Here is a 27,783-nt window from a genome sequence, read left to right on the forward strand (position 1 = left end):
GTGATCACCGATTAAATGAAGCGACCTTACTGTGGATGTGCTGTGTCTTGCTACATTACTTCTGACCCAGGTTAGTGGGTGAGATGCAGGAATGACCCATCATCCAGGAAGAGCCAAGAAAAGAGAGAAGTAGGGGGTGAATGGGCGTGGAGTATGTAGGGATGAAATGGGGAAGAATGGATTTTATGCTTTTGTTTTTTGTCTACCTCCCTTGTAAGGGGGGAAAAAAGCTGTTGGCATATGTAGGTTTATATATATATATATATATGCTAATAAGAACACGGGTATGTGTGTTCACTTATGCAAAGTAGACCACTTGGAAAAAGAAACTAACGAAGCAGAGCGCATTCGTATATTACATCTTCAGTGCACTGGATGTACCGTAATATATGAAAGCGCTCTGCTTCGTTAGTTTCTTTTTCCAAGTGGTCTATTTTGCATATATATATATATACACACACATAGTATACATACATATACCAAAGGTTTTTCCCCCTTACACGGGAGGTAGCCAAAAGACAAAGGCATAGAAATCACTCCCATCCAATCCATCCCCTACATACTCCACTCCCCTCTACCCTCTTCCCTCCTTCCTATCTTGGCATCTCCTGGATGACGGGTCATCCCTGCATCTTGTCCACTACACTGGGTCAGAAGCAGTGTCGCAAGACAGCACATCCACAGCAAGGCCACTTCGTTAATTCGGCGCATTGTGTGTGTATTTACCTAGTTGTATTTTACGGGAAGGGGAGCTATGCACGTGGTGTATTTACCTAGTTGTATTTTACAGGAAGGGGAGCTATGCACGTGGTGTATGTATGTATGTATGTATTCTCATCTTTACATATGTGTTGATGATGGATGATTGGAAATGGGGTGTGGGTTAGTTTCAATGACAAGGCATGTCGACAAAAGACCTTCGGTTTAGTAGATCTGATGAAATATATATGATAAACATACAAGAGATGAGGTTCAAATATCATAATCTGTTTTTATGCGATATGTCTGTTATATTTGGTATGAGTTCTGGTTCATTGCTCTACCTAAGAATAGTATGACCGAGGCAATGAAGTAAAAATTATTGTGAATAGTAGAATCAGCGGCTCTTCCAATCACCTCCCTACACTGCTTTTGCGTTCATTTTCTTGAATTACATTATATTTCCTCTTTCTTTATAGTCATCTACACAATATTTTCCAATGTGTGTATGTAAAGTATACACATAAATCAAATTGTGAAATAAGAATATGAAATATGAATACATTTGTTCACCCGATAGAGTGCTTGCGTTGCCAATGTGGCAAGCTGATATGAGCTCACTCGGTAAATAAATAAATGGACCCCGTCTGAGGGAAATGCTAAGCTCACCTTTAGATAATCATTTAAGGCTAAGTTTACTCTATTTTACATCTCCCATTGTATGAAATTACTATAAACGGTAAAATAATCATCACAATCACGAAAATTTAAGTGAAAGAGTAACCGGTATAGCATTGCATCACTCACATTGTCATGCACAAGCGTTCTTCATTCAGCGGTCATTGTCCGCTTGACGCGGGAATTTTAACATGTGGATAGATATTTGAAATCCATTTTTTGTCCGTTGCGTCTAAAATCAGTGGAATGGAGATGCATTTAAATTCAGGGTCCAGTCTTCCTAGTTTTTTAATGCAGTCCATGATGGATTACCACAAAACAACTGGAAGATATTTGTATTTCATAGCTGATTTAATCAGCAGCTCTAGTTCATAAGTAATATTTGTGAAAATATGATAACCACTGAAAATGTGATTAGCCCTGATCATTCTAGAGAATCCATAGCAAAACCTATACGTGATTAAGAATAGAGTAGAATATTAAGCATTTGTCTCCTACTTACAAGACAATAAAATATGAAGGAAAAGGGAGTAGACTTACGTAATGATGCAGTGCATGTATGATAAGGAGCAAGATCTAAGAATATGTATATTTAGACCTTGTTAAGGAGGGTGATTAGAGACGGTAAATGACACTGAGTAAATATTAAGAGAATTTGTACAAATTAAGAAAGCAAGTCGATTTCGATAAAGAAAAATTCGAACGGAGTGGCGATGAAAGTGTAATAACAATAACGACAATAACAATACAAAATAATATGTAAAGGTAAGAGAGTACTGAGATGGTTTGGGAATATCGTAAGACCTAAACACGGGATATACGAACAAAGAGAGCGTAGTCAGCAAAGTGGATGGAGAAGACTTGAGAAAGGCAAAGCGTATCAGTGGAAATACGTGAATATTTATCTTATCTTATCCTATCTTATATTATCTTATCTTACCTTATTTTATTTCATCTTCTTATTTATTTACTTATTCATTTGTTTATTTATTTACTTATATATTCATTTATTTATTCACTTATAGGAGTAAAAAGATAAATAAAATTAATTGATAAATAGATGAAAAATAAACAAAAATAATTATTCAACTGATGAATACAATAAGATGAATAATAGTAAATGAAGGGATATTAGTCGTGGATGACGAGGTTCAACGGACTTTTCATCTATTTCATAAAAATTTGAATGAGGAATGGGATCGTCGTGTGATGAAGCAATGAAAGTCAAACAGCTCTAGTTGTAGGATCTTGTTGAGTAAGTTTTATTCCTATTTGCGTTGCTTTTAGCCCAATAAGTATGATGAGGGGGGAGGAACAACTCTTCATGCAACAGGCGTGTAATATATTTTTCTACATATAATTTTTCCCTTATAAGGAAGGTAGCCAAGTCAAAATGCACGTACCTACTCCACTCCCCTCCACCACCCTTTCCTCCCTCTCCTCTTAGCTCCTCATGGATGACGGGTCATCCCTGTATCCCGCCCACTGCCCTAGACCAGAAGCAATGTAGTAAGGCAGAGTATATTCACAGCAAGACCGCTTCACTTCATCGGTGACTCCCCCCCCCTATCTACGTCTCCTCATACAGAAAAAGAGAAGACGGGGAGAAATCCCTTCGGGCTGCGTCAAAATACCATTCACATATAACCACTCCCTAACTTCGCCCCCTTCCATCCTTGAATCACAGTATCATCTATACATAGTCCTTGTCCACTCACACCTATCTCCTGTCTTCTCCCTCCCTTGCTCAACAGACATTCCTCTTGCTCAACACCCCCTTTCACCCAACCCATCCACCTCATCCTCGGTCGTCCCCTCAAGTTCACACCATCAATTGTTAGAATATATACATGTATACACACACACGCGCATATATATATATATATATATATATATATATATATATATATATATATATATATATATGAAACTTGTTAACCCACTGTCGGAGAAAAGAAATCAGAAATACTAATTATCTGTATATTTCGACCACTGACTGTGGTCCTCTTCAGCAGAATGATACAAAGGAATAGAGTTAACAAGTATAAATATGGACAGGGAGAGAACAATTAGGAGACGCGGACAAGGGGACTCAGGTTACTTGGGGTTGGTATGTGGGAATCTGTCCTGCTGCTTTCATAATTACATAGGCTATTTAACCTAAAGGCTCCTCCCTTATAAGGAAGATGACCAGAGATGACTTAATGAGAGCATACAGCCACCCACCTTACATTCATCACACATCCATTCTGCTTTTTTCATGAAGATGACAACTGTAGACAGTTTTGATCAAGGAAACACCATTTGGGGATGAAGCTTTTATTGATTCTTCAACGTCTCATTCGCTGGAGCTTTTGAAGTGCTTGGAAACATTCCTAAAGTCAAATGTTGTACATTTACTCAAATTTTTTTTCTGTGTCTGTCGAGCAAAGAAGGGAGAAGGCGGGGGTAGAGATGTCTGTTCCACGCGGGAAGCGAATTCGAGTCGCTTCTCGTAGGAAATATATGAAGACTTTCAAGTAACAAAGTCACGTCCACATGCACAAACATCTACATTTTTCTTATACGATTAAAATTCACTTCATTTCTAACTTTCTACCACACTGTATCTTCTCACTGCAGTTTACTAAAAAAAAAATAATAATAACAAATAAAAAAAAAAATGCTGATTTTCTTTACAATTGTTTCCGACCATTTCCCTCCGTTTTTGGTTCATTTAGATGCAAGCCCAAGTCTCCTGATAGCCTGCTGAGCCACGATACAAGCCATAATAAAAATCCCCTAAAACTGCTCAATGACAATATCTCTCTTTCATACGCCATTATCATTCAGAGAGCGGGTGGTCTCCCATTGGTAGTGCATAGTCCAGAAGTTCTCAATCTTTATTGCTTAGTGGCGCACTGACATATCTTAGAGGGAGATTACAACGTCTAACGGTTCGTCGAACGCGGTTCGACAGACACGTGTTTAAAGTGATGTGTGAACGGGGTATTTGGTTGTCGAACACGTTGGTTAAACCCCAAATACCCAGTTCACACATCACTTTAAACACATGTCTGTCGAACCGCGTTCGACCAACCGTTAGAACATGTAAACACCCTCTTAGACTTTGACGGAGCAACAATTCTAGTCAGTGTAAAGTAAGTTTGGTACCTATACTTATGACACAGAAATACACATTTGGCATAATATTAGAACGAATATGTGCGGGCATGCGCGTGTAATAATAATAATGATAATAATAATAATAATAATAATAATAATAATAATAATAATAATAATAATAATAATAATAATAATAATAATAATAATAACAATGATAATAGTAATAATAATAATAATAGTAATAACAACAACAACAACAATAATAATGATAATAATAGTAATGATAGTAATGATAATAGTAATAATAATAATAATAATAATAATAATAATAATAATAACGATGATGACAATAATAATAATAATAATAATAATAATAATAATAATAATAATAATAATAATAATAATAATAATAATAATAATAATAATAATAATAATAATAATAATAATGATAATAAATTTAAGTACATACACTTATCCATAAAAATTACGCGGCACACAGTTTGAGAATCACTGTCAAAGCCTAACGTGCAAAACAGACAGGAGGATCATCCATTCAAGCCATGTCTTCATCCCTTTGCACTCTCTCTTCATTACTCAACAGACATTCCTCTTGTATCCAGGGCCTTCGTTCATCCCGTTCATCCACCTCGTTTTTTAATCTTTCTCCCAAAATCCCCCATCCATTTTTTATTTCCACTGTTTGTTAGTCTTTCCTCGTCCACTTTCCCCATGTGCCCAAATCATCTCAGCACTCTGATCTACGCCATCTGCCAGTTTTCTTTCTCGGTTCTCAATTTCATCTCCATATTTGTCACTCTGTCCGTATTCGTGACATTTGCATATTTTACGTTTCACCTCAAACACTATTAGGCTCCTAATTTCTGCATCAAAATAGACCTCTCCGTTTATCTCCTTCACCATCCCGTTCATGAATTTAGGTAATAATTGTACAGATTCAAAATGGCACGGTAAAAATGTCACTTTCTAAAATTGACAAACTTTATTCTATTTTTTCCAATTATGTATATTTTAATATATTCATTGTGCAATTTTACCTATTTTTCACTTGTACCCTTTTTACATGTCGTTCACCTCCCATTCATTTATATACATGGAAAAACTACATTCACATTGAATCATACTCTCTCCATTCCCCGTAACATAAACTACTATCCACGTAAAAACTTTCGAACACCCACAGCATTAATACAGCAATGAATCGGATATTGTATGTATTTACATGTACAGTATTAGTTGTAGTGTACAGGGTTGGAGCAATGATAGTTTCCTCCATTTGTCGAACTTTGTATTATATTAGTATTACGAATTCCAGAACTAGCACTGATGCAGGAAATTTATTTGTTCAATCTGCTACATGCAGAGCAATAAATCCCGTGGATTTAAATATTTTTGTAAATCACAAGCCGTCACTCAGCTATATCCTTAATCCTTGACTGACAGCTACCTGTTGACCTGGGTATTTGATAACAGGATTGATGCGTTTGAACCCTGCAATTGTTCTCATTATCAAATTGTAAATATATAATTATTGTATACATAAATCAATAAATTTCATAATACTACGTATTTTTATGGATCATTCAAATAAATTTTAAACTTTTGTCACTATCGAATGCTGTACGCTGCAGTCAAACCTGCGTGAAGGTCTGTTTCTTGGAAAACAATGATTACTCATGTAGTTATATCTAATTATCACAATAGGCTATCCATGTTATCCAATTATTGATTCTGTAAGAGATAGAAATAAATAGACTGTCTTTGAGTAAACGATGTGCATTGGGTAAATGCTTAAATTTGCCGCCAAGTGTAAAGTTTGATGTTTACGGAATTGCCCACACTGCGTCGCTTCTGTTGTCCAAGACTCAAGACAGCAGTAAACACAGGCAGGATGGGGTTGGAAAGTACAATAATATGGTAAGAAGTTTGACATATATTTGTGGTTCTTAAACACATGTAATCACCCTAGGTCTATTATATTATGTTAGCAGAGTTTATGCTTCGTTTGAACTGAAGCCAAAGTATTTAGCACTTAACCATATAACAGAAATTTAATCATTTGGAAATGGCATGTCGTGACATTGCAAAATTGGAGGTAGGTTTGTTTTGGAACCATGACGGATAAGTGATTAAACTGGGTTTTATGTACATGGTGAGAATATATATATTATCAAAATCAGTTCAATTTAAGTTTATCCATTGATAAGTGGTGCCAGATAGATCAGGTTTTGTGGAAACCTGTGATGAAGCCCACCCACCTCTCCCATCAGATCAGTATTCACCTTCAGATCACAACTCAGCTCATTATGTACAAGAAAACAACTCCAGCAGCATTATACTCGTTTACAACATAATTTAGACAACAAAATTCTTTACCAAATTGAAATTCCCCCAGAAATTAACCCAGTTAATAAAATTGCTCTCAAGGCCAAGCCAAGCAAGGATTGTGTAGGCAAACATATGACTATTCTTATAATTCTATAACTGTTCAAGTTAAGTTAAGGTGAAAACAGAAAAGCATACATTTTTAATTTGTTCTGCTGACTTAAACCTGACATCTGTTTGTAGGTAAACCAACGGTTATAATTATATAGGTACCCCCACAAAATTAAAAAAAAAAAAAATTAACCTTTAAATTATTGTTGCATATGAAAGACAACTTTATTAGAAACAAAATGCTTTTTAAATTTTTGAAATAGCTTGAAAAATAAGGGAGATACGATTTTTTGAATTATTTTCTTAGCCCGCATTTTTGGCTAGACTTTACCATAACAAAGTGTTAGAATTAAGGGTGGTAATTTGTAAAGATTTCGGTAAAGAAATACACATTAACTCTAAACCACTGGTCCAATTTTATTAAAATTCGGAATACTTGGGTTTTATGGATCAACAAATCACATGAGCATGTCAAAAACAATGTGAGACATCTCCATCATACCATATTTGCCTTTTCATGGCAACCATGAAGCTGTCAATGGTGGGTCTCGCTAAACGCCGACCGAAGTCGACCAACGCCGACCAAAACCACACAATGACGGTTTTTGCTCAAATGCATAATTTATATATAAAAAATAGCACATGGTTGCATTATTTGACCTATTTTCTTTAAAATGGATGATTTCCACGTAAAATGATCAAAGAGAAGTTACGTTTTTATCCTCTGAAAAATGATCAGCCGGCAACCAACGCCGACGAAACCCAAACAATGACGACGTTGGTTGCCGGTTGATAATTTTGTAGAGGATAAAAACGTAACTTCTCTTCGATCGTTCTACATGGAAATCACACATTTTAAAGAAAATATGTCAAATAATGCAACCATATGCTATTTTTTATATATAAATTATGCATTTGAGCAAAAACCGTCATTGTGTGATTTTGGTCGTCAATGGTAATAAGTAAACAAAATCGAACGCGAACTGGACGCATCAGATTCATGGGTGATATGGCTACATTCCGGGGCGCTAAGCTCAAACATGAAGTGCTAAACGATATTAAGCTTCTCATGTCCGGGAGAAAATACGTTGATAAACTTGTTTATGTAACTTAAAATTATGTTTGGAGATTCCTTACGTTAATATTTTTACTCGGAAAACTATGTTGCCGAGTTTGATAACCAAATTTCCGTTTAAATCGCTAAAAATTTGTTTCTATTTCAAGAATTAGCCTTACACTTGCAAAACAACAAGATAATTTCAATATCTTTCGCATGCGCTAACCGCGGGAAGCATTCAAATTGAACCAAATAAAAGCTAGTGGGCCGCAACATATGGCCATGAAAACAATACATGGTCAACGGTGGCGCCGCGCGTGGATTCGGGGGTACCTAAATTATAATAATACTTATTTGCATACGTGTTTTTTCTCTTTTTTTGTCTTTGCATTTGAGAGATTATTTTTCATGTGAAATTTATTATCAATACTTAATCACCTGATAAATAAAATTGCTATTTATTTGCTAAAATTAAAACATGGGGCAAAATTCCAGAAACATGCAAGCACAAATACTCAACATGAAACTTGTGTTGAACAATAGCTCCTAACCTAACCATTACATAAAGAAAAAAAAAAAAAAATGTAAATGAAATAGATACAAAAAACAAAAGTGGAAACTATATTTGCGTGTTAACAGAATTTGGCATAGGCCTCCTTTATCCCTCTACCATCATTGTTCGCCACCTTCACAGGCTCATGATCCCATCAACCAGGTCCTCAATTCCAGAGAAGGAAGTTAATGCATTTGTTTTATGTGCATTGTCAGTGTATTTATCGAATTTACAGAGTTGTAGTATACATGGTTAAGGCTGTGTTCATGGGGTCTTGTCCCTGCCTTCTTTCCTCAAACTTTGCCTTAGATACATTCATGGTGCTTTCTTGCATTATGTTTTTTGTTAGCTTGTTCTGTAAATCTACACTTCTATGATGAAAGCTATATTCCTGCATGTCTTTCAATTATTATTATTATTATTTTTTTTTTTTATGTATCATGATAATCTTTTCTGACACCTGTTTCAATATTATTTTCTAATCTAAATATAATTATCATGTTGCACATGTTTTTGTGATTTAGCATTTGGTTAGGTACTTAAAGATTTATATTCTGAAGTCCTGTTTCTAACTAATTGCTATTGTTGACATGTCACTGATTTCCAAAATAAATAAATACAGTAAAAGCCCTTGTATCCGGCACCAATGGGGCCGAAGACGTACCAGATACGAGAAAATGCCGGATACAGGAAGGGATATTAAAAAAAAATACATTTATTTATATTGTTGTTTTACTTATTAATAGATCTTAATTCGCTTTAATAATAAACACATCCACATGTCTATATATTGTAAATTCTATCAGTATAGAGTAAATCCAATCAATATACATCAGTTATAATCATCACAGCATTATCAGTTATCTAATTCATCATCTGATAATTTTACGACAGATGCACCCTCTCAGTGTTGGTGGCTGAGAGGGTGCATTCACCTCTACACTCGAGTTTTCTTTCACTAAACTTTTTGTACCAACTTTCATAAAATGTATGATGTCTCTGCTTAGAATTTTTTCCTCTTTGTTTGTGCACTGTTCTGCAAATTTCACAAACACTGCTAGACCCTTCGCTGCATCCTTCCACGACACTTTCATCTCAGGGTCGTCTTCTTCACTATCTGCCTCTGTCGTTTTCGCGTGTTCATCGGGAAGTGATTGTAAAATTTCATCATCACTAAGTGAGAATGTTGCTGCTCGGTCACTGTCCATATCTACACACACTTGTATCGCTTCGTCACTAATGCAAAGTTTAGCGCGATAACCCATCTTTCAATTCTTTCACCACCGATTCTTTCTTGCCGATGGAAAACCCTCAAAATTTTTTATTCCCTTCCTGATCTTCAAACATTATTTGCGGATATGATTTTCTCTAACATCGCATTAGAGTTTGTTGTTTTTCATCCTCCCAAGCTAGCGATTCCATAAAAATAGCATCTTTAACATTAAGCCCACGTTGGAATTCGGAAATGCTACCGTCCTCAAAATAAACTAGTTTGCGCATAGAACTTTTCCGATAATTCTTTTTAAAGTTTTGAATCACTCCTTGATCCATGGGCTGGATCACACTTGTTACGTTCGGCGGTAAATACACAATAAAGCCCTGGTGGCGGCGAGAGCAACTACAACCACGCGCAGGGATTTTAAACACACGCGGGATTTTTTTTTTTTTTTTTTTTTTTTTTTTTTTTTTTCTTTTTTTTTTAACCTCTATCTTTATCACAATTTTTCGATTTTCGTGAAAAATATGCCGGTTATTTGAAGTGCCGGATACAAGAAGGCCAGATACCAGGGCTTTGACTGTATATGAATATGTTTGGATGATATATGGATAAATACAGGGTTTTGGATGGTAGTTGTACTTGTCCCTTTCATATTTCAATTCAGTGGTTACCTTGAATTACATATACCAAATGCCCCCCCTTGCAAGGGAGGTAGCCAAAGGCATAAATCCACTCACACCCATTTCATTCCCTCATACTCCACCATTTACCACCTCTCCCTCCCTGTTTTCTTGGCTCCTCCTGGATGACTGATCATCCATGCATCTCGCCCACTGCCCTAGGTCAGAAGCAATGCAGCTAGACAATTGGCAACCCCCCTCTCCATCCCCCTCATGTAGTAACATTGAAGATGGGGAGAACTATCTTCGGGCTTCATGAAAATATCGCTCGCACACAACCACCACCCCCCACCCACCCACCCCCTGAGTAACACTAAGTGGAAAACACAGAGCTCCACGGTGGCTGGCAGCCATATTTAGAACCTCCCACAGAGGGAAGTGACTTTTGGATTGTTGTTGGTGTTGTATCAGTGTGGGGCTGTTTCTATGTCTCTCGCTGAAAGTGGTAGAAAAAGGAGAGCAGGTGCTGATCTTCAGTTCCCCGTGTGTGTGAAAGTATAAGATTTGGATTCATGTATGGGTTTAACTTTGTCCTATATCATTAATTTCTACATACATATACCGAAGGCTTTTTTTTTTCCCTTGCATGGGGGGAAAAAGAATACTGCCACCAAGTATTTCCACTTGAGTCAAAAAAGGGACGGGTGATGGGATTAGGAGTCTTACCACCTGTAGCCCCAAAAGGGGACATTCCTAAAAAAGTAAGAAAATTAATTTCTAGTTGAGCTTAATTTGAATTCATGTTTTGTTCCAGCTTGGTGTACATCACTATTCCAATTATTTATGCATCTGTGTGGAAAATTATTTCTCTCAATCTTTAGAAGTTTAATTTTCTCAATTTGTTCTCATGACCAGCCCTTCTATCCCTAATTGAGAAATGCACTCAATGGCCTACCAGCTCCAGCGCTTGGCCTTCAAGTCAAAAATTTCATAAATCAATCAGTCAACCAACCTAATTGAGAAATCTCATCTGTCAATGTAGTCTGTCCTCTTTAGTGACCCAAATACTGTAATAAAGTCGCCTCTTTCTCTTTGATCTTTTAATATTGACAGGTCCAGTGCTTTAGTCATGTATGGTTTATCTGCAAGGCTGAGAATCAGTTTGATTGTTGTCCTTTGTAATATCTCAATCTTGTGTATATTATAGTCTTGATGGAGCAGGGTTTCTATGAATTTTCTCTGTCTCTCTCTCTGTCTGTCTGTGTCTGTCTCTGTCTCTCTCCTCTCTCTCTCTGTCTCTCTCTCTCTGTCTCTCTCTCTCTCTCTCTCTCTCTCTCTCTCTCTCTCTCTCTCTCTCTCTCTCTCTCTCTCTCTCTCTCTCTCAACCACATAGTTTGTGTATGTGTGTAAATTAAAGACCCTCTCTCTCCTTTAAGGGCATAGTCAAGTCCTAGCACACATCTTCCCACCCATCTTGGCACTACAAGAATGAAGTAATACACAGCAGTAATACACAGCACTTCCACAGGAAGATCCAACAGTAGGAGCTGGTTTATCCTCCCCCACTTATCGTGTAGTAACCCCGCCCCCTCATCCACATGAAATAATTTATGAAGCAGATGAGACCATCTCTTTAAGCTACTTTGTCCCTTCATTGACCATCTTCCACTCATTCCTCTCTTTTGGATTCTCTTTTCCCTGGTCGACAGATGTCCCATATGTATCCAAAACTCAACCTCATCCATCTGCCTCGTTCTCAGTCTTCCTTCCAAGGTTGCTCCATTCACTCCAGCTCTCCACTCTCTCTTTACTAGTCTCTCAAAGTTTATTATGTCCCCAGACCACCTCAGTGTTGGTCTGTTATCTCTGACATCTCTTTCCATTGCATTATCTTGTATTTCATACGACACATTCTTGTAACATCAACTATATTGTGCAACAGTGGGGAAATGTTGAAAAAGAGAGAACTGTTTGTAGTTGTTTCATAAATAGAAAAACTAAATGTAGAAATTGAATAAATGGTCTCCCATTGGTGTTACTATCTGCTCTTATTTGAAATGTTTTACATATTTTGAGCCATTTATTTATATTTTCTGCAAAAATTAAACAAATTTACTCTAAAGTAAGGTGATGAGATGTACAAGGGGTGTAAGTGGCAGTAGACTGGAAGTGAGCATTAAGGGAGAGCGACTGGAGGAAGTGGATAGTTTTAGATACTTGGGTGCAAATGTGGCAGGGAAAGGTGGAGTGAAAGTGGAGGTAGAATGTAGATTGAGAGAAGCGAGTAAATGCCTTGGTGGATTAAAGAGTGTAATGAGGAATAGACATTTGGGAATGGATGCTAAGAGGAGACTGTATGAAGGAGTGATTGTGCCAACAGCACTGTATGGGGCAGAAACATGGAACATAAGAGAAGAAGAGAGAAGGAGTTTGAATGTGTTTGAGATGAGGTGTCTGAGAAGTATGATGGGGGTTACTAGGCTAGATAGAGTGAAAAATGAGGAGGTGAGGAGGAGAACAGGGGTGGAAAAGGAGCTGGGAGATAGGGTTGATGAAAGAATATTAGGATGGTTTGGACACATGGAAAGAATGAGTGAAGAAAGACTAGTAAAAGAGGTGTGGAAGGCAGATGTGGAGGGAGTGAACATGAGGGGACGTCCTAGGATGAGGTGGATGGATGGGGTGAAGGGGGCTTTGGGGAAGAGGGGAATGTCTGTTGAGGAAGGACGGGAGAGGACAGAAGACGGGTGAATGGGGAATGGTTGTATATGGATGATGTTGTGATTGCATGAGGTGGAATGGGTGGGTGGATGGGGGGTGAGGTAGTATGCGTGAGCAAAATTTGACGCAGCCCGAAGGGATTTCTCCCCGTCCTCTCATTTTATGCAATGGGGGGACGGAGAGGGGGGGTCGCCGATTTAATGAAGCGGCCTTGCTGTGGATGTACTGTGTCTTGCGACACTGCTTCTGACCCAGGGCAGTGGACAAGGTGCAGGGATGACCCGTCATTCAGGAGGTGCTAAGATAAGAGGGAGGGTGGAGGGGTGTGCTATAGCATAGGAACTTTTTGTGTAATACTCCACATTATTGTGAACTTCAAGTGGAACCCACCAAGACCGGGAGTTCACTTTATTTTGTCGAAGTGAACACTTGAATGTGAAAGTAGCACTATTATTTTGTTTATTTTCTCCAATGCATTTCTTTTGTTTTATGTTTGCTTATTTGGCTTTTGCAGCATTGATAATAGCGAGTATATGCGGAATGGTGACTACCTCCCGACAAGACTGGCAGCACAGCAGGATGCGGTCAACACCATCTGTAGATCAAAGCTGAGGTCCAACCCAGAAAACAATGTGGGCCTATTAACTTTAGCAAAGTAAGGCCATTAAAAAGAAAAAAAAACTTGTTCAAGCCTCATTATGTTTGGACAGAATTATTAGTTGTTTGTTAGATTGTTATATATAATCAAATACTTCATCATTTTTGTGATTATTGTACTGGATTGGTTTCCAGCCATTGAAATTAAATATATTAGGATGAGTTTCTTTATTGCCTTTGCTGTGAAGATTTTTATTTTCAGCACTGAGGTGTTGGCCACCCTCACAACTGATGTAGGCAAGATTTTAACTTCACTTCATAAGGTTCAACCTGAGGGGGAGATAAATTTGTTGACTGGAATTAGAATTGCTCATGTAAGTATATTAGTGTTATCATAATTTGAACTTTTCATACCTCCATATATTATGTGTATGTGTGTCCATCTATCTGTCCATACAAAAATGTTTCAACATTCAGATCACAAAACAAGCACTCCACAATAGATCTCTAAATTCAGTACTTGATCCTAATCCTTCCAGTAATGAACCCAACTGTGAAATCACTCTCAAGATAAATAAAAAGTAAACTGATACACCAGTGTTCAGGTCACCACTTTTGCATTAAAATGGTAGCAACACAGAATTGGCCAAGTAACGCACTTCAGCTGCCCCAGATGCAGTCACCACACAAAAGAAAAAGAGCACCTACTCTCATCCTCTCCAGATAACGTATTCTTTGTTAATGTTACCTCTTATTTGTTTTGACAGTTGGCACTAAAGCATCGCCTCAGCAAAACACACAAGATGCGTATTGTTGCTTTCGTGGGAAGTCCAGTCACGGCAGATGAGAAGGAAATTGTGAAACTTGCCAAGAGACTCAAGAAGGAAAAAGTTAATATCGATGTCATTAACTTTGGAGAAACGGTAAGTGAGGTATGGTATGGTATGCAATTGTATTTTGATATATGACATGAAAGTTATTACTAAAATTTATAATGGACAATATAGTGGTACACAAAAGAAAGATTGAAATACTTCAAAATGTATTCAGAGGAGATTGGGAATGTCAAAGTGTTAACTGCTAGAAAGGACATTGAGAACAGAGTTAAAGTAGAGTGGGAAGAAAAAGGAGGGAAAAATGCTAAAGGTGGGCAAATTAAAGAAAAAGGAGGATGGAAGGTGGTGAAGGATAAAAGAGAGTAAAGGAAGGATAGGTATGTTTTGAGGAGAAAGTGGTAAGGTTCACTGTTATAATCATCAAGTCATTTACTTAGGTATGTGCATTGGTGTTAAGTTTTGGGTGTAGCGTTGGAAGATTGTTTGTGAGGAGGTTAGATAACATAAGTGAAAGTGTAGGACTTTGTCCTTGAGGATGGTCAGAAAAATAGTGGGATATTTTGGGCATGTGGGAAGATTGAGTGAAGAAAGACAAGCAATGAAAATTTATAAAGTGGATATGAATGAAGTAAACTTTAGGGGAAAACCAAAAATGAGCTGGACAGGGTGAAAGGAGCATTGAGTATACAAGGAATCTCTAAACTAGGGAAGGGAGAGAGCAAGTGATAGGGATGAGTAGAGTGTAGTTGTGAATGGGTGATGATTTGATGTAACCTGAAAGCCAGTTCCTTTTGACATGGGACCTACAAGTTTCCTGAAAGAGAGACCTGGAGCAACAGATTGATTGTTTAAGAAGCATGGTGAGGGTTACAAGGCTGGATAGTGTTATGGGATGAGTAGGTGGAGCTTATGCACAGAACCATGCCTATCATTTTCAGGTGTTCCTTAACCCCTTCCATACGGTGCCGCACACGTAGGCGTCATGGGGAGCGAGTGTATTCGCGAGGCTGCCATATCGGCGTCTTGATTATATTTATTGTAGTCGCCCCTCCATAATGACATTCTTTCTAATTATTTTGTAATCGCATTTTCTATGGTTATCAAAATTCACGGGTGAAGAGAGAACGATCGATATAAGCGGTGACTATATTTTATGATGCGAGTATTATTACGACACGTCGTACGGCTGGCATTGGCTGCTGCCACTGAGATCTAAGTCCATGACGCCTACGTGTGCGGCACCGTATGGAAGGGGTTAATAGGGAGGAATATTTGAGTGCTGTGGAGGCATATACAAGTGTTTATGAGCCATTGGTGTGCTCTGATTAGTGATTTTGCCGACCAAAATCTTTTTTCCTTGTTCTGTCGTATAAGGGGACATGGAGGTAGGGTTGCCATGTATATGAAGAAGGGACAGTTACTGTTGTGGAGGGAGTGTCTTGCTGCATTGCATTTGACTCGGGCAGAGTGTAGGGGACAAGGCTTTATTCTCAAGGAGTTAAGATTTTTAAAAGAGAAACAAATGGGTGGAGGGTGGGTTCAAGTCTTGTCTGACTTACCTCCCATATAAGGGGGGAAGAACCCTGATGTTACATAGAATAATGTGGAAAGTTCTTTTGGCATGAACGTGTGTATGCAAGCGAGCAGGATTTTGATCCATTGGGATGTCTAGAGACAAATATGAAAACATAAAACTTGTGTAGTCATTACCCCATATGGGGATATATATATATATATATATATATATATATATATATATATATATATATATATATATATATATATATATATATATATATATATATAAAGATTTTGGAATTAATTCGTTTAAGAAAGTATATTAATCTTGTGTGTTAGGGATTAGATTGTCCATATAACACTTAACATAACCAATTATTGAAATGTTCCCATAGAGGAGTATATTCATTTTTACCAAACAAGTTCTAATATTATCCGTATAGTATTGGATTCTCTTGGTAACGACAACACAAGCAGGAAGTAGATTTATTGGTCTTTATTTCCAGGACTGGAACCAGACATTGCTGGAGTCCCTCGTGAGCACCATTAATGGTCGTGAAGGTAACCAGTCCCATCTGGTAACTATCCCACCTTCACCACACCTGTCAAATGCACTTATCTCGTCGCCCATTGTACAGGTTGGGGCAAGTGAACTTTCAATTTTTCTTCCCTGTACTTTCCTGTCTTGCATGTATTTCCTCTGGATCATAGTGATATAGTATACACATGCTGACAGTAAGAAAGAAACCTCTCAAAAAAAAAAAAATAATAATAATAATAAATAAATAAAGTAAGGGTAAGTCACAAGAAATTAAAATAAATGTGGAGATGCAAAAACAAAAGTGGAACCAGTGTTTCTTTATGGGTGCATTTGGTGTAAGGAAATTTCTTTAAGAAATCTAACCCAGATATTTGTTTTAATTGAAATTAATTTTCTTTCATTAAAGTATCATCCATACACGGCCATTCTCCACTCACCCCTATCTTCCTTCTCCCTTCCTTCCCCCTTCCTTCCTCAACAGACATTCCCCTCTTGCTCAACACTGCTTTCACCCTTTCACCCCGTCTTCAATGTTTCTGCATGAGGGGACGGGTAGTTGCTGACTGCTTCTCTTTTCCTCATTCTTTTTGCTAGACTACTTGTTTATTCTTTACACATACCCAGACCACCTTGGCAATCTGATATTATCCATTCTTTCAAGAGAGTTGGAACAATAGATTAATCCAGTCTTATAAAAAAAAAAGACCACCTTGGCAATCTGTGATATTATCCATTCTTTCAATATAGTTGGAACAATAGATTAATCCAGTCTTATAAAACCTATCATGTTTCTCAGACATTGCATGAAAACATTCAGACTTCCTTTCTGCCTCCTTTTGTTCTGCCTGTGCTCCATAGTGTCGTGACTATGATCATTCCTTTTTACAACATTCTCTGTACTTCATTCCACCTATATGTTATTGTGCTTCATTTACTTGATTAGACTTCCACATCAGTCCCTCGGTTCATTGCCACAATCGGCTGCAAACATGTAAAACTCTCCAATACAAGAATTTAAGAGCAAACTAGATATGGCGAGATACAAAGACAGGACACCACGAGTATGGCTCCCCTATCCATAAGGTACAACTAGATATATACTTCCTTCAGCCATTCACCAACTATCATTAATCCTTGTACATCTTGTCACTTTACTTTTGCCCACATTCACTCTCATGTTTTTTCTTATACATACTTCTTAACTTGGTCTCCAACTGTTTTGGTGTATCCTCATGATCAGTCATGAGCACAATATCATCTGCAAACAATGACCAGTTCACCTCTGATGTTGCTCCACCCTTGCCGACCATCTCCAGACTTCTGCCTACACTCTTGCGTAAACTTGCTTTACCATCTCGTCCATATGTACATTGAACAACCATGGTGAGATCAACACTAGTGCAGCCTACTGCTCCTCACCCTGGCATATACCTCATTGTGTGTCATTTTGGCAAATAGCTCCACCGCAAGGACTCTAACCTGTGCCGTAGCTACCTTTGTTTCAGAATAAGCGGTCACAATGGCAAAGGTTCGAGTCCTTGCGGTGTAGCTTACTTCCATATACAGTGAGTCCTCCTTATACGGTAATTCTTTATCCAGTAAATTCATAGTTATGGTATTTGGTAATTACTACCCTCGATTCTATTTACGGTAAGAAAAAATTCACATACGGTATCCGCTTGTGTTTTGAAGAGGAAAGAGCAGGGAGAAGGTACGTCTGCCATATCCTATTATTACATGTTATAATGGGTTCGGTATATGGTAATTTTAATTTGTAGTAAGGTTTTCAGAAACGCATATGTACCATTTAATGAGGATTACTGTACCCCGTTACTCAGTGTAAAAACTTTTGACCACCTTCAACACCTCCCCCCGCTCCCACATTTCACTCCACAAAACCTCTTTTTAACTCACTCCTTTGCTTTCTTCAAGTCCACAAGAGCTGAAAGATAACATCCTTACATTTTCCTGAATATTTGTCACATACTTCTTATCACAAACATTAGGTGTGTGCCCTCTGCCTCGTTCCATATTTCCTCACTAGAGTGGGTGTCCTACCCATCTTGTGAAAACGGTTTTTGTAACATCTTTGTGTAGAAAAAAAGAGACGTTTCTGCTACCCAATAAAGGAAGCTACACTACTTTTTGCATTTGCCACATCTGAATTCACCATTTGATATTGAGGAAAATTTTAACAACAAACATTCATGTACTCAAAGTTCCTCAGAAAAGGCAGGAAATGGTAAAAAAAAAAAAAAAAATGTCAGCTGGGTATGGTTAAAAAAAAAAGCAGGATTCCTTCCCACAAGAAAAAATCCTGCCCACATTGATGTTACAGTTGTAATTGTTTTTTTATTTTCTTTGTTCTTACAGGGTGAGGATGGCGCTCCAGGTGCTGGCTTTGCTTCAGGGGGTGGTTTCGAGTTTGGTGTTGACCCCAACGAGGACCCAGAACTCGCACTGGTAAGTTGATTGTATTACCAGTACGTTGAACAGTAACAACAGTTTGAAAGTTTACTAATGATATGGTTTAACCACTTCCATACGCTGATGCCTACGTAGGCGTCATGAGGAGGAAATGGATACGCGATGATGCCGACGTCGGCGTCTTGATTATATTTATTGTAGTCGTACCTACGTAACCTCCATTCTCTCTAAACTGGCTTCATCATATTTTCTATGGTTATCAAAATTCATGGGTGAAAGAGAATGAATGATTGAGCACTGACTTTATTTTTTATAATGCAATTATTATGATGCAACATTGCATGTCGGGCAGCTGATGCTGCCAGACGTGCGATGTGCCCCAGAGTGAAGAGGTTAATGGATGGCCCATAACCTTCTCAGCCAGCTTCGTCATACTTCTGCAAAAGGGTTTAACTACTAAACTGGTTACTTTGCAGGCCTTGCGTGTCTCCATGGAGGAGCAGCGGCAAAGACAACAGGAGGAGGAGCGTCGTGCTGCACAAGAATCCGTAGCTGCCAAACCAGCAGAGACTGCAACCACTCCAACATCTGCGCCACCACCTCCTCCAGCTTCAACTACTCCCGCTCCCACTACTCCAGCTGCAGCTGCTACGCCTACAGCTGCTCCAGCTCAAGAAGGTTAGTGATATATGTTACATAAACACGGCAAAGGAAATGTGGACTGGAAGTGAAGAGTTTATTCTTGACGTTTCATGTATTGATGATGATATGGTTTAACGTCACACACTCCCCCCTATTGGGAGGCTAGGACAGTGCCCCTCACAGAGGGCTTTGTAGCGTGAAATTTAATGAACCATGCCCTTGGTTCAACTTCGCCAGTGACAGGATTTGAACCACCCTCACCTCCACCTTTGTCACAAGAAACGACACCCGAACCCGCTCAGCCAGCGAGCTTCCTATACTATAAAGTCAATTGACGAAACGTCGGGAATAAACGCTTCACTTCCATTCCATGTTTCCTTTGTTGTGTTTATGCAGGTTGTTCACATGGATTTTGATGCATGTTACTCATGGAATTACTGGGAATAATCAAATGATACAACATTGCTCTGCTTTTTGTATATGTGTATATATTGTAAAGTTTACTGTTACATAATGAGATAACAGAGTTCCAAAATTTGAAAGAGTGGTTCATGGTACCAGTTTTAGATGTGGATAACCAAATATGTGGCACAATGATAGCAACTTTTGTCTTAGAATTGATTCAGTTTGATATGAACTCACCCTCACAGAGAGGGTTCTTCAGCATTGACAATATTACATTATTTTGTGGTGGTCCAACAGAGGAGGAGATGCTACAGCAGGCCCTGGCTATGTCCCTGGAAGGAGGACCTACAGGATCAGCTACCTTCCCTACTGATGGCATTCCTGACTTCTCAGCCATGACTGAAGAGGAACAGATCGCTTATGCCATGCAGATGTCTATGCAAGACTGCCGTAAGTATTTCAATATTTTTACTTCTTTCTCCCCGTCTTCTCCTTTTCTGCATGGGACGGAGAGGGGGGGTCACTGAATTTATGAACCGGCCTTGCTGTGGATGTGCTGTGTCTTGCGACACTGCTTCTGACCCAGGGCAGTGGACAGGATGCAGGGATGACCCGTCATCCAGGAGGTGCCAAGATGGGAGGAGGGTGGAGGGAAGTGTAATATATAGGAAATGGAATGGGTGGGAGTGGTTTCTATGCCTTTTTCATTTTGGCTAACCCCCCCCCATGTAGGGGGGGGGGGAGCCTTTGGTATATGTATGTATGTATTTAGTTTTTTCTTTATATGACCAAGGATGAGATGGGATAGTTGAGCAAAAGGGTAAATTCAGTTGTCAACTGCTTCCCTTGTACCACAACCATAAGCTGATAACACATAAATGTTCCTAAAATAATATGACATAGACAACATTTCTTCCCAAAAAATTATGAGAAGTCCTGAGGACTGTTCCAAACCACTGGTGATACAGGTTTCCAGTCAGTAAACCTTAACCACTTCCATACGGTGACGCCTACTTAGGCGTCATGAGGAGCAAGTGGGTACTCGATGATGCTGACGTCGGCGTATTGATTATATTTATTGTAGTCGTACCTACGTAACCATTCTCTCTAAACTGGCTTCATCATAATTTCTATGGTTATCAAAATTCACGGGTGAAAGAGAACGAACAATTGAGCACTGACTTTACTTTTTATAATGCGATTATTATGACGCAACATCGCATGTCGGGCAGCTAATGCTGCCAGACGTGCAATGTGCCCCGGAGTGAAGAGGTTAAGGGAGCAATTATTATTCCATGGGTATCTACAATTCCCATTGCCTTGCATTCTTTTTCATTTAACTACACACCAGCATAGTGCCCTTCACTCTTGGATATCACTACAACTTTATTGACAAGTTGAATACTTGTCATAGGTAGAATGTAGATTGAGAGAAGCGAGTAAATGCCTTGGTGGATTAAAGAGTGTAATGAGGAATAGACATTTAGGAATGGATGCGAAGAGGAGACTGTATGAAGGAGTGATTGTGCCAACAGCACTGTATGGGGCAGAAACGTGGAACATAAGAGAAGAAGAGAGAAGGAGTTTGAATGTGTTTGAGATGAGGTGTCTGAGAAGTATGGTGGGGGTTACTAGGCTGGATAGAGTGAGAAATGAGGAGGTGAGGAGGAGAACAGGGGTGAAAAAGGAGCTGGGAGATAGGGTTGATGAAAGAATATTAGGATGGTTTGGACACATGGAAAGAATGAGTGAAGAAAGACTAGTAAAAGAGGTATGGAAGGCAGATGTGGAGGGAGTGAACATGAGGGGACGTCCTAGGATGAGGTGGATGGATGGGGTGAAGGGGGCTTTGGGGAAGAGGGGAATGTCTGTTGAGGAAGGAAGGGAGAGGACGGAAGACAGAGGTGAGTGGAGAATGGTTGTATATGGATGATGATGTGATTACATGAGGAGTAGTATGTGTGAGTAAATTTTGAGGCAGCCCGAAGGGATTTCTCCCCGTCCTCTCCTTATATGCAAGGGGGGACGGAGAGGGGGGGTCGCCGATTAAATGAAACGGCCTTGCTGTGGATGTGCTGTGTCTTGCGACACTGCTTCTGACCCAGGGCGGTGGGCAAGGTGCAGGGATGACCCGTCATCCAGGAGGTGCTCAGATGAGAGGGAGGGTGGGAGGGGTGTGGAGTGTTTTTAGGGATGAAATGGGTGGGAGTGTTTTTATGCCTTTCCCTTTTTGGCTACCTCCCTTGAAAGGGGGAAAAAGCCTTGGTAAATGTATGTATGTATGAATACTTGTGAGTAGTCTTGGGTTGCTTAATGTACAATGCGATAATGGATCACAATATGCTCATGGTAGAATATAAAGGCACAGATGTAATACCCATTCTCTTTAACCCTGAATATTGATAATCACAGAAAATATGCAGAATATGGGAGTCACATCCCACCTAGGGCTGAAATATTTTTAGTATTGCTGCACTGTGAAACATTACTCCAACTCTTGTGGGCAAGGAGTTGGGTCTGTGCCTGTGAGGCCACAGCATTACCCATAGATTGGTCATGTGTGAGCTCGAACTCTCATCCAGGAAAGTAATAGCTGTCTATCATGAGTCCAACATGTGATCCAAGAAGCCATGGTGAATACAAAATGAATATGATCAGGACGCTGATTGCGGCATCCTTATGTACCCATTCACGTCTCATGATGCCAACATCGGCATCATCGTATGCTAAGGATTAAGTATACTTTCAGCCCCACAGTATTCAGTAAATCTTGGGTCCCACTCCTAGATTTCTCTAGGAATAAATGTTAGTGTTGTCAGTGATGTGTTAGTATGCTTCTGTTTCTATGTTATCAGCTGCTACAAAGAGGGAACCAGTTGTATGTTGTCATTCTTTTTATGTTGAATAATGTAGGAAAGATAGTTGGACCTGATGGTGCCAGTCTCTAATGCTGTACCTTCAGGTGGAAGCAAGGATGCTTGTACATGCAGGAGTCCCTCAAATAATGCGGGGGTTAGGTTCCTGAAATTACCGCGTATGACCAAATCCGCGTATGCTGACTTTCCATATTAAATACCGAGAACTGTATGTATGTGTACGTGTGTGTGCACGCGCATGTACGTGATGTATGTATGTGGCGTATGTGTTTGTGCGTATATACATGTGTGTGTATGTGGCGTATATGCACATGTGTATGTGGCGTATATACGTGTGTATGTGGCATATACACGTGTGTATGTGGCATATGTACATGTGTGTGTGTGTGTATGTGGTATATGTATGTGTGTGTGGCGTGTGTGTGCATGCGTGTGTCTGTGTTCACATGTACAAGTAAGCATGTACTTGCGTGTGTCTGTGTTCGTATTTGTGTGTACACGCACGTGCATTCACAACATACACTGGTTGTCAAACACGTGTCTACTTGTGCGTGTCTACATGTGTGTAAGCGTGTATATATCTGTTTTTGATCTCCCAATTCACCACCGCCAGTAACAACAAGAACCTCATAAGAGAAATTAAGACTCAACAAGTGCAGTCATTATCAGACTTATTAGTTGTGTTCCAAACGAAAGAAACATTACACCTCAACAGGTTAGGGCGGTAAAAATTTCACGATAGCTACCCCCCTACTCCCCCTCTCCTCCCCTCCCTCCCTCCCTCCTGCATCAGTACCCGTAGGTTGACACGTAACCGCAGGCAGCCACCCAAGGCTATCCTCTTGCCCCACACCCTTGTTTGAGCAGTTCCCAGTGTACATAATGACCACGTTATACGAGGATCGACTGTATATGGTAAAATAGAAAGCAGTCACCACAAATGTTTGCGATGTTGCCGCGTGTGTGCGTATGCGTGCCCGACTCAGCGCGAATTTTAAAACGGTTCTCTACATTTGAGATGGTTTCGAAATAAAATCCGCGTAGGATTGAATCCGTGTTATTCAAATCCGCGTTATTTGAGGGACTTGCATACATATACCCAGGCTTTTTCCCCCATATAAGGGAGGTAGCCAAAAAGAAAAAGGCAAAAAAAACATTCCCACCCATTCCATCCCTAAATACACTCCACCCTCCCTCTTATCTTGGCATCTCCTGGATGACGGGTCATCCCTACATCTTGTCCACTGCCCGGGGTCAGAGGCAGTGCCGCAAGACACAGCACATCCACAGCAAGGCCGTTTCATGGTATGGAGAAGATTCTCTGGTATCTAGTTTGCAGGTTCATCACTTTTGGTCCCCATTAGAGATAACTTCCAAGAATGAAAGATAAGGGTAAGTGTGGCTCTTCATCTGTGATGTTTGCTTCCAACTAATTAAGAATATCTGTTCCAGAACCCAAAGAAGAACCCATGGAAGTGGACGTTGGCAGCCAGGAAGATAAAAAGGCCGCCAAGCCAAAGGAAGAACAGGAACAAGACTTCTCTGAGGTGATTGCAGACCCAGCCTTCCTTCAGAGTGTTCTGCAGAATCTTCCTGGTGTAGATCCACAGAGTCAGGCTGTCAAAGACGCCGTAGGCTCCTTAACGCAAGATAAGAAAAAAGATTCTAAAAATGATAAGGATGAGAAAAAATGAGTATGAATCTAGCTAAGACAATTTGGATGGTTACCATCTTTTTATGTACTGTGAAAGAATGTCAGGGAGTTTCCTAACATAATCCAATTAAATTTACTGAGGGATTGTTCAAATGTTTTGAAAGATTTAAGTGGTAATGTTTTGCTCCTTGAAATGTTAACATAGTAGCATTCGTTCTGAATGAGGAACTCCTTTGCTGCCCTTATATGCTTTGTAATAAAGTACCTAAATACATAGCTTATTCAGAGCAACTGTATATAAATTCTTTTGCTCCCCTTCTAAAATTAAGATGAAGATACAAAAGGTTGGTCAAAGTATGTGCCAAATGTATGTATAGTAGCCGCGAAACGTTTGGGCGCAAAATTATAGGCGCCCCAACTTTCCCCGAAACTCAAAACATGCGAAAAATACAGTTTTCCACCCAAACTTTTCGCTATTTTTCAATGCTAGCGTTTTTACCTGTATTTAGCCGAGACAATACACACTATTTGGCAACTCTGTTTAGGCGCACTCGATGTCACATGGAGTCAGATTCTAAACATCTCTCACGGAGAGTAGTCTTTTTTTTTGCGGTGGTCTCTGTTTTTGTGCCTTGATATCTCCGTAATGGGAAGTGGTAAAGAGCTGGAAAGAGACACAGTTGTTACAATCATAACCCTCTATAAGGAGGGTTATAAGTGTAAAGATATTGCTACTCGTGTGGGAATTGGAGTGCGTCAAGTGCAAAAGTGGACCAAGAAATTTCGAGACGAAGGAAGTGACATCATTCGTACTCCAAAGCATCGCTCTGGTCGGCCAAGGAAGATATCAAATCGTACTTCTACGGTTCTAACTGCCTCCTAATAACCGTAGGAGGCAGTTAGAACCGTAGAAGTACGATTTGATATCTTCCTTGGCCGACCAGAGCGATGCTTTGGAGTACGAATGATGTCACTTCCTTCGTCTCGAAATTTCTTGGTCCACTTTTGCACTTGACGCACTCCAATTCCCACACGAGTAGCAATATCTTTACACTTATAACCCTCCTTATAGAGGGTTATGATTGTAACAACTGTGTCTCTTTCCAGCTCTTTACCACTTCCCATTACGGAGATATCAAGGCACAAAAACAGAGACCACCGCAAAAAAAAAGACTACTCTCCGTGAGAGATGTTTAGAATCTGACTCCATGTGACATCGAGTGCGCCTAAACAGAGTTGCCAAATAGTGTGTATTGTCTCGGCTAAATACGGGTACAAACGCTAGCATTGAAAAATAGCAAAAAGTTTGGGCGGAAAGTTGTATTTTTCGCATGTTTTGAGTTTAGCGGAGAGTTGGGGCGCCTATAATTTTGCGCCCAAACTTTTCGCGGCCACTGTATATATCAGTAGGCCCTTTGCCAGGTGGATGGTTAAGGTGAATCACGTCTCGACTCTTAGAGAAAATGTGGAAAGGGAAATCCCCATTAGTCTTGGTAATTACACAACACAGTGGTTGCTGGAATGAAATGCAGAATACAGTATATATGAAATAATATGGAGTGAAGGACAATACATGAAAAATAGAGATTATAAATATTAACAAAATGCACAGGTTAGTGCAGAATTTTTGTTGTTCATTCTGACATCATGGAAACTGCACTTGTGTGTTGACAGGTGAATGAAGGTAAATGGCCATGAGAGTGTGTAGAGGGTATGGGCAGGAAGAATGAAGTTGAGACTAGGCAGTGATAAAAATTGGCATCCTATTCATCAAATAATTGCCCAGTCTATGTGAGGTATTAGGGTTCAGTAAATTAATCTAGAAGCAGAGGAATGAAGTGGAAGTACACGTGAAGGAATACTGTAAGTACATACATAAACCAAAGGCTTTTTCCCCCTACATGGGGGGTAGCCAGTGAAATAACAAATAGCTGTGGAGCCTTTTGACTTGGCTTCCTCCCTTGTAAGGGGGAAAAAGCCCATGGTACTGTAAATATTAAAACAGCAGGGCAGGACTCACAGTAATGGTTATAAACTGGACAAATTTAGATTTGAAAAGGAAATAGGCAAGAATTGGTTTACTAATAGGGTGGTCAACGAATGGAATAAACTTAGTAACCATGTAGTAAGCGCTGAAACTATCAGTTGTTTTAAGAAACGATTAGACAAATTTATAGATGGGGATGACAGGTGGTGATGGATACGAAGCTGCCAAGTGTAGGCCTTATGGTCTCTTGCAGTCTCCTTCATTCTTATTTTCTTAGATAGCAGAGCATGATTTACCGTACTGACCACCAATATGGCAATATCAGCAAATAGCATTTCTCTGCAGTTGACATCAGAAAAAGAGGAGAGATGGAAGAATGATGCAGGAACTAACACTGATTAGAAAGGTTAAAGAAGTCGCCAGTAGTGCAGATGTAAACGTCTTTGTAAATGACAAAGGAATGAATATTGAAAGAAGCTGATCAATTAATAATACATATACCAAGGGGTTTTTCCCCCGTACAAGGGAGGTAGCCAAAGTCAAAATGCATAATTCCACTCCCATCCATTTAATCCCCACCCACTCCACTCCCATTCACCACCCCTCCCTCCTTCCCTCTTTTCTTGCCTCCTCCTGGATGACGGGTCATCCCTGCATCTCGCCCACTGCCCTGGATCAGAAACAGTGCAGCAAGAGACGGCACATCCACAGCAAGGCCACTTCACTTAATCAGCAACCCCCACCTCTCCGTTCCCTCATGCAGAAAAAGAGAAAATGGGGAGAAATCCCTTAGGGTTGTGTCAAAATATCATTCAAAGCTGCTTATTCTAAAAACCCATCAGCTCCCTCATCTCCATCAGGTGTTGTTATGAGGGCCTGACATTCTGTCTTCAGACTGAGCCCAAAAACTCCATCAACTTCAACTGTATTTCTTGGTTCTTCATATGTGGAGATGGGCAACAAGTGACAGCTTCCTTTACAACTTTACTGACATGGAAACTGCCCCACACTCGTACAACTCGGGCCACAGTCCAAAGTTTCTTTTCAGAGAGAGCTGTGTGAGGGCCCAAGGGCTGTTGTCATCTAATGTGGGGATATGGGTTTTCCACTTGGTGAAACTTGAACCTCTTAGATACAATGACGCTTATGTATGCGTTATGAGCCACGAGGGGGGTATACGACGATGTTGGCATT

General features: G+C 39.6%; 1 protein-coding gene across 4 annotated transcripts; it reads left to right on the forward strand.

Annotated features, from left to right (window-relative positions):
• The first annotated feature begins 6,259 nt into the window (after window positions 1–6,259).
• Window positions 6,260–24,889, forward strand: Rpn10 (regulatory particle non-ATPase 10). Of its 4 annotated transcripts, none has more exons than XM_076178438.1 (9): window positions 6,260–6,417; window positions 13,621–13,761; window positions 13,966–14,077; window positions 14,471–14,635; window positions 16,564–16,701; window positions 18,972–19,061; window positions 19,502–19,703; window positions 20,370–20,522; window positions 24,401–24,889. In XM_076178438.1, exons 1-9 carry the CDS (start codon window positions 6,320–6,322, stop codon window positions 24,640–24,642), a joined length of 1,341 nt encoding a protein of 446 aa, XP_076034553.1. In that variant the 5' UTR covers window positions 6,260–6,319; the 3' UTR covers window positions 24,643–24,889. The 4 variants fall into 4 exon arrangements, with proteins under 4 accessions (XP_076034553.1, XP_076034559.1, XP_076034567.1 ...); XM_076178444.1 differs by having other exon boundaries at window positions 16,564–16,695; XM_076178452.1 differs by having other exon boundaries at window positions 14,471–14,626; window positions 16,564–16,695.
• The last annotated feature ends 2,894 nt before the right edge of the window (window positions 24,890–27,783 follow it).

This window comes from Oratosquilla oratoria, chromosome 3, assembly GCF_046742065.1.
Source record: "Oratosquilla oratoria isolate Oo_2021 chromosome 3, ASM4674206v1, whole genome shotgun sequence".
Lineage (NCBI taxonomy): Eukaryota > Metazoa > Arthropoda > Malacostraca > Stomatopoda > Squillidae > Oratosquilla > Oratosquilla oratoria.

What these genes read in the sequence shown, in the direction of transcription:
- Rpn10 (XM_076178438.1), top strand. Translation starts at nt 6,320, where the DNA reads ATGTTTACGGAATTGCCCACACTGCGTCGCTTCTGTTGTCCAAGACTC. An exon ending in GGCCTATTAACTTTAGCAAA is followed by an intron (nt 13,762 to 13,965) that starts GTAAGGCCATTA and finishes TTTTATTTTCAG; the next exon opens with CACTGAGGTGTTGGCCACCC. An exon ending in GATGTCTATGCAAGACTGCC is followed by an intron (nt 20,523 to 24,400) that starts GTAAGTATTTCA and finishes TATCTGTTCCAG; the next exon opens with AACCCAAAGAAGAACCCATG.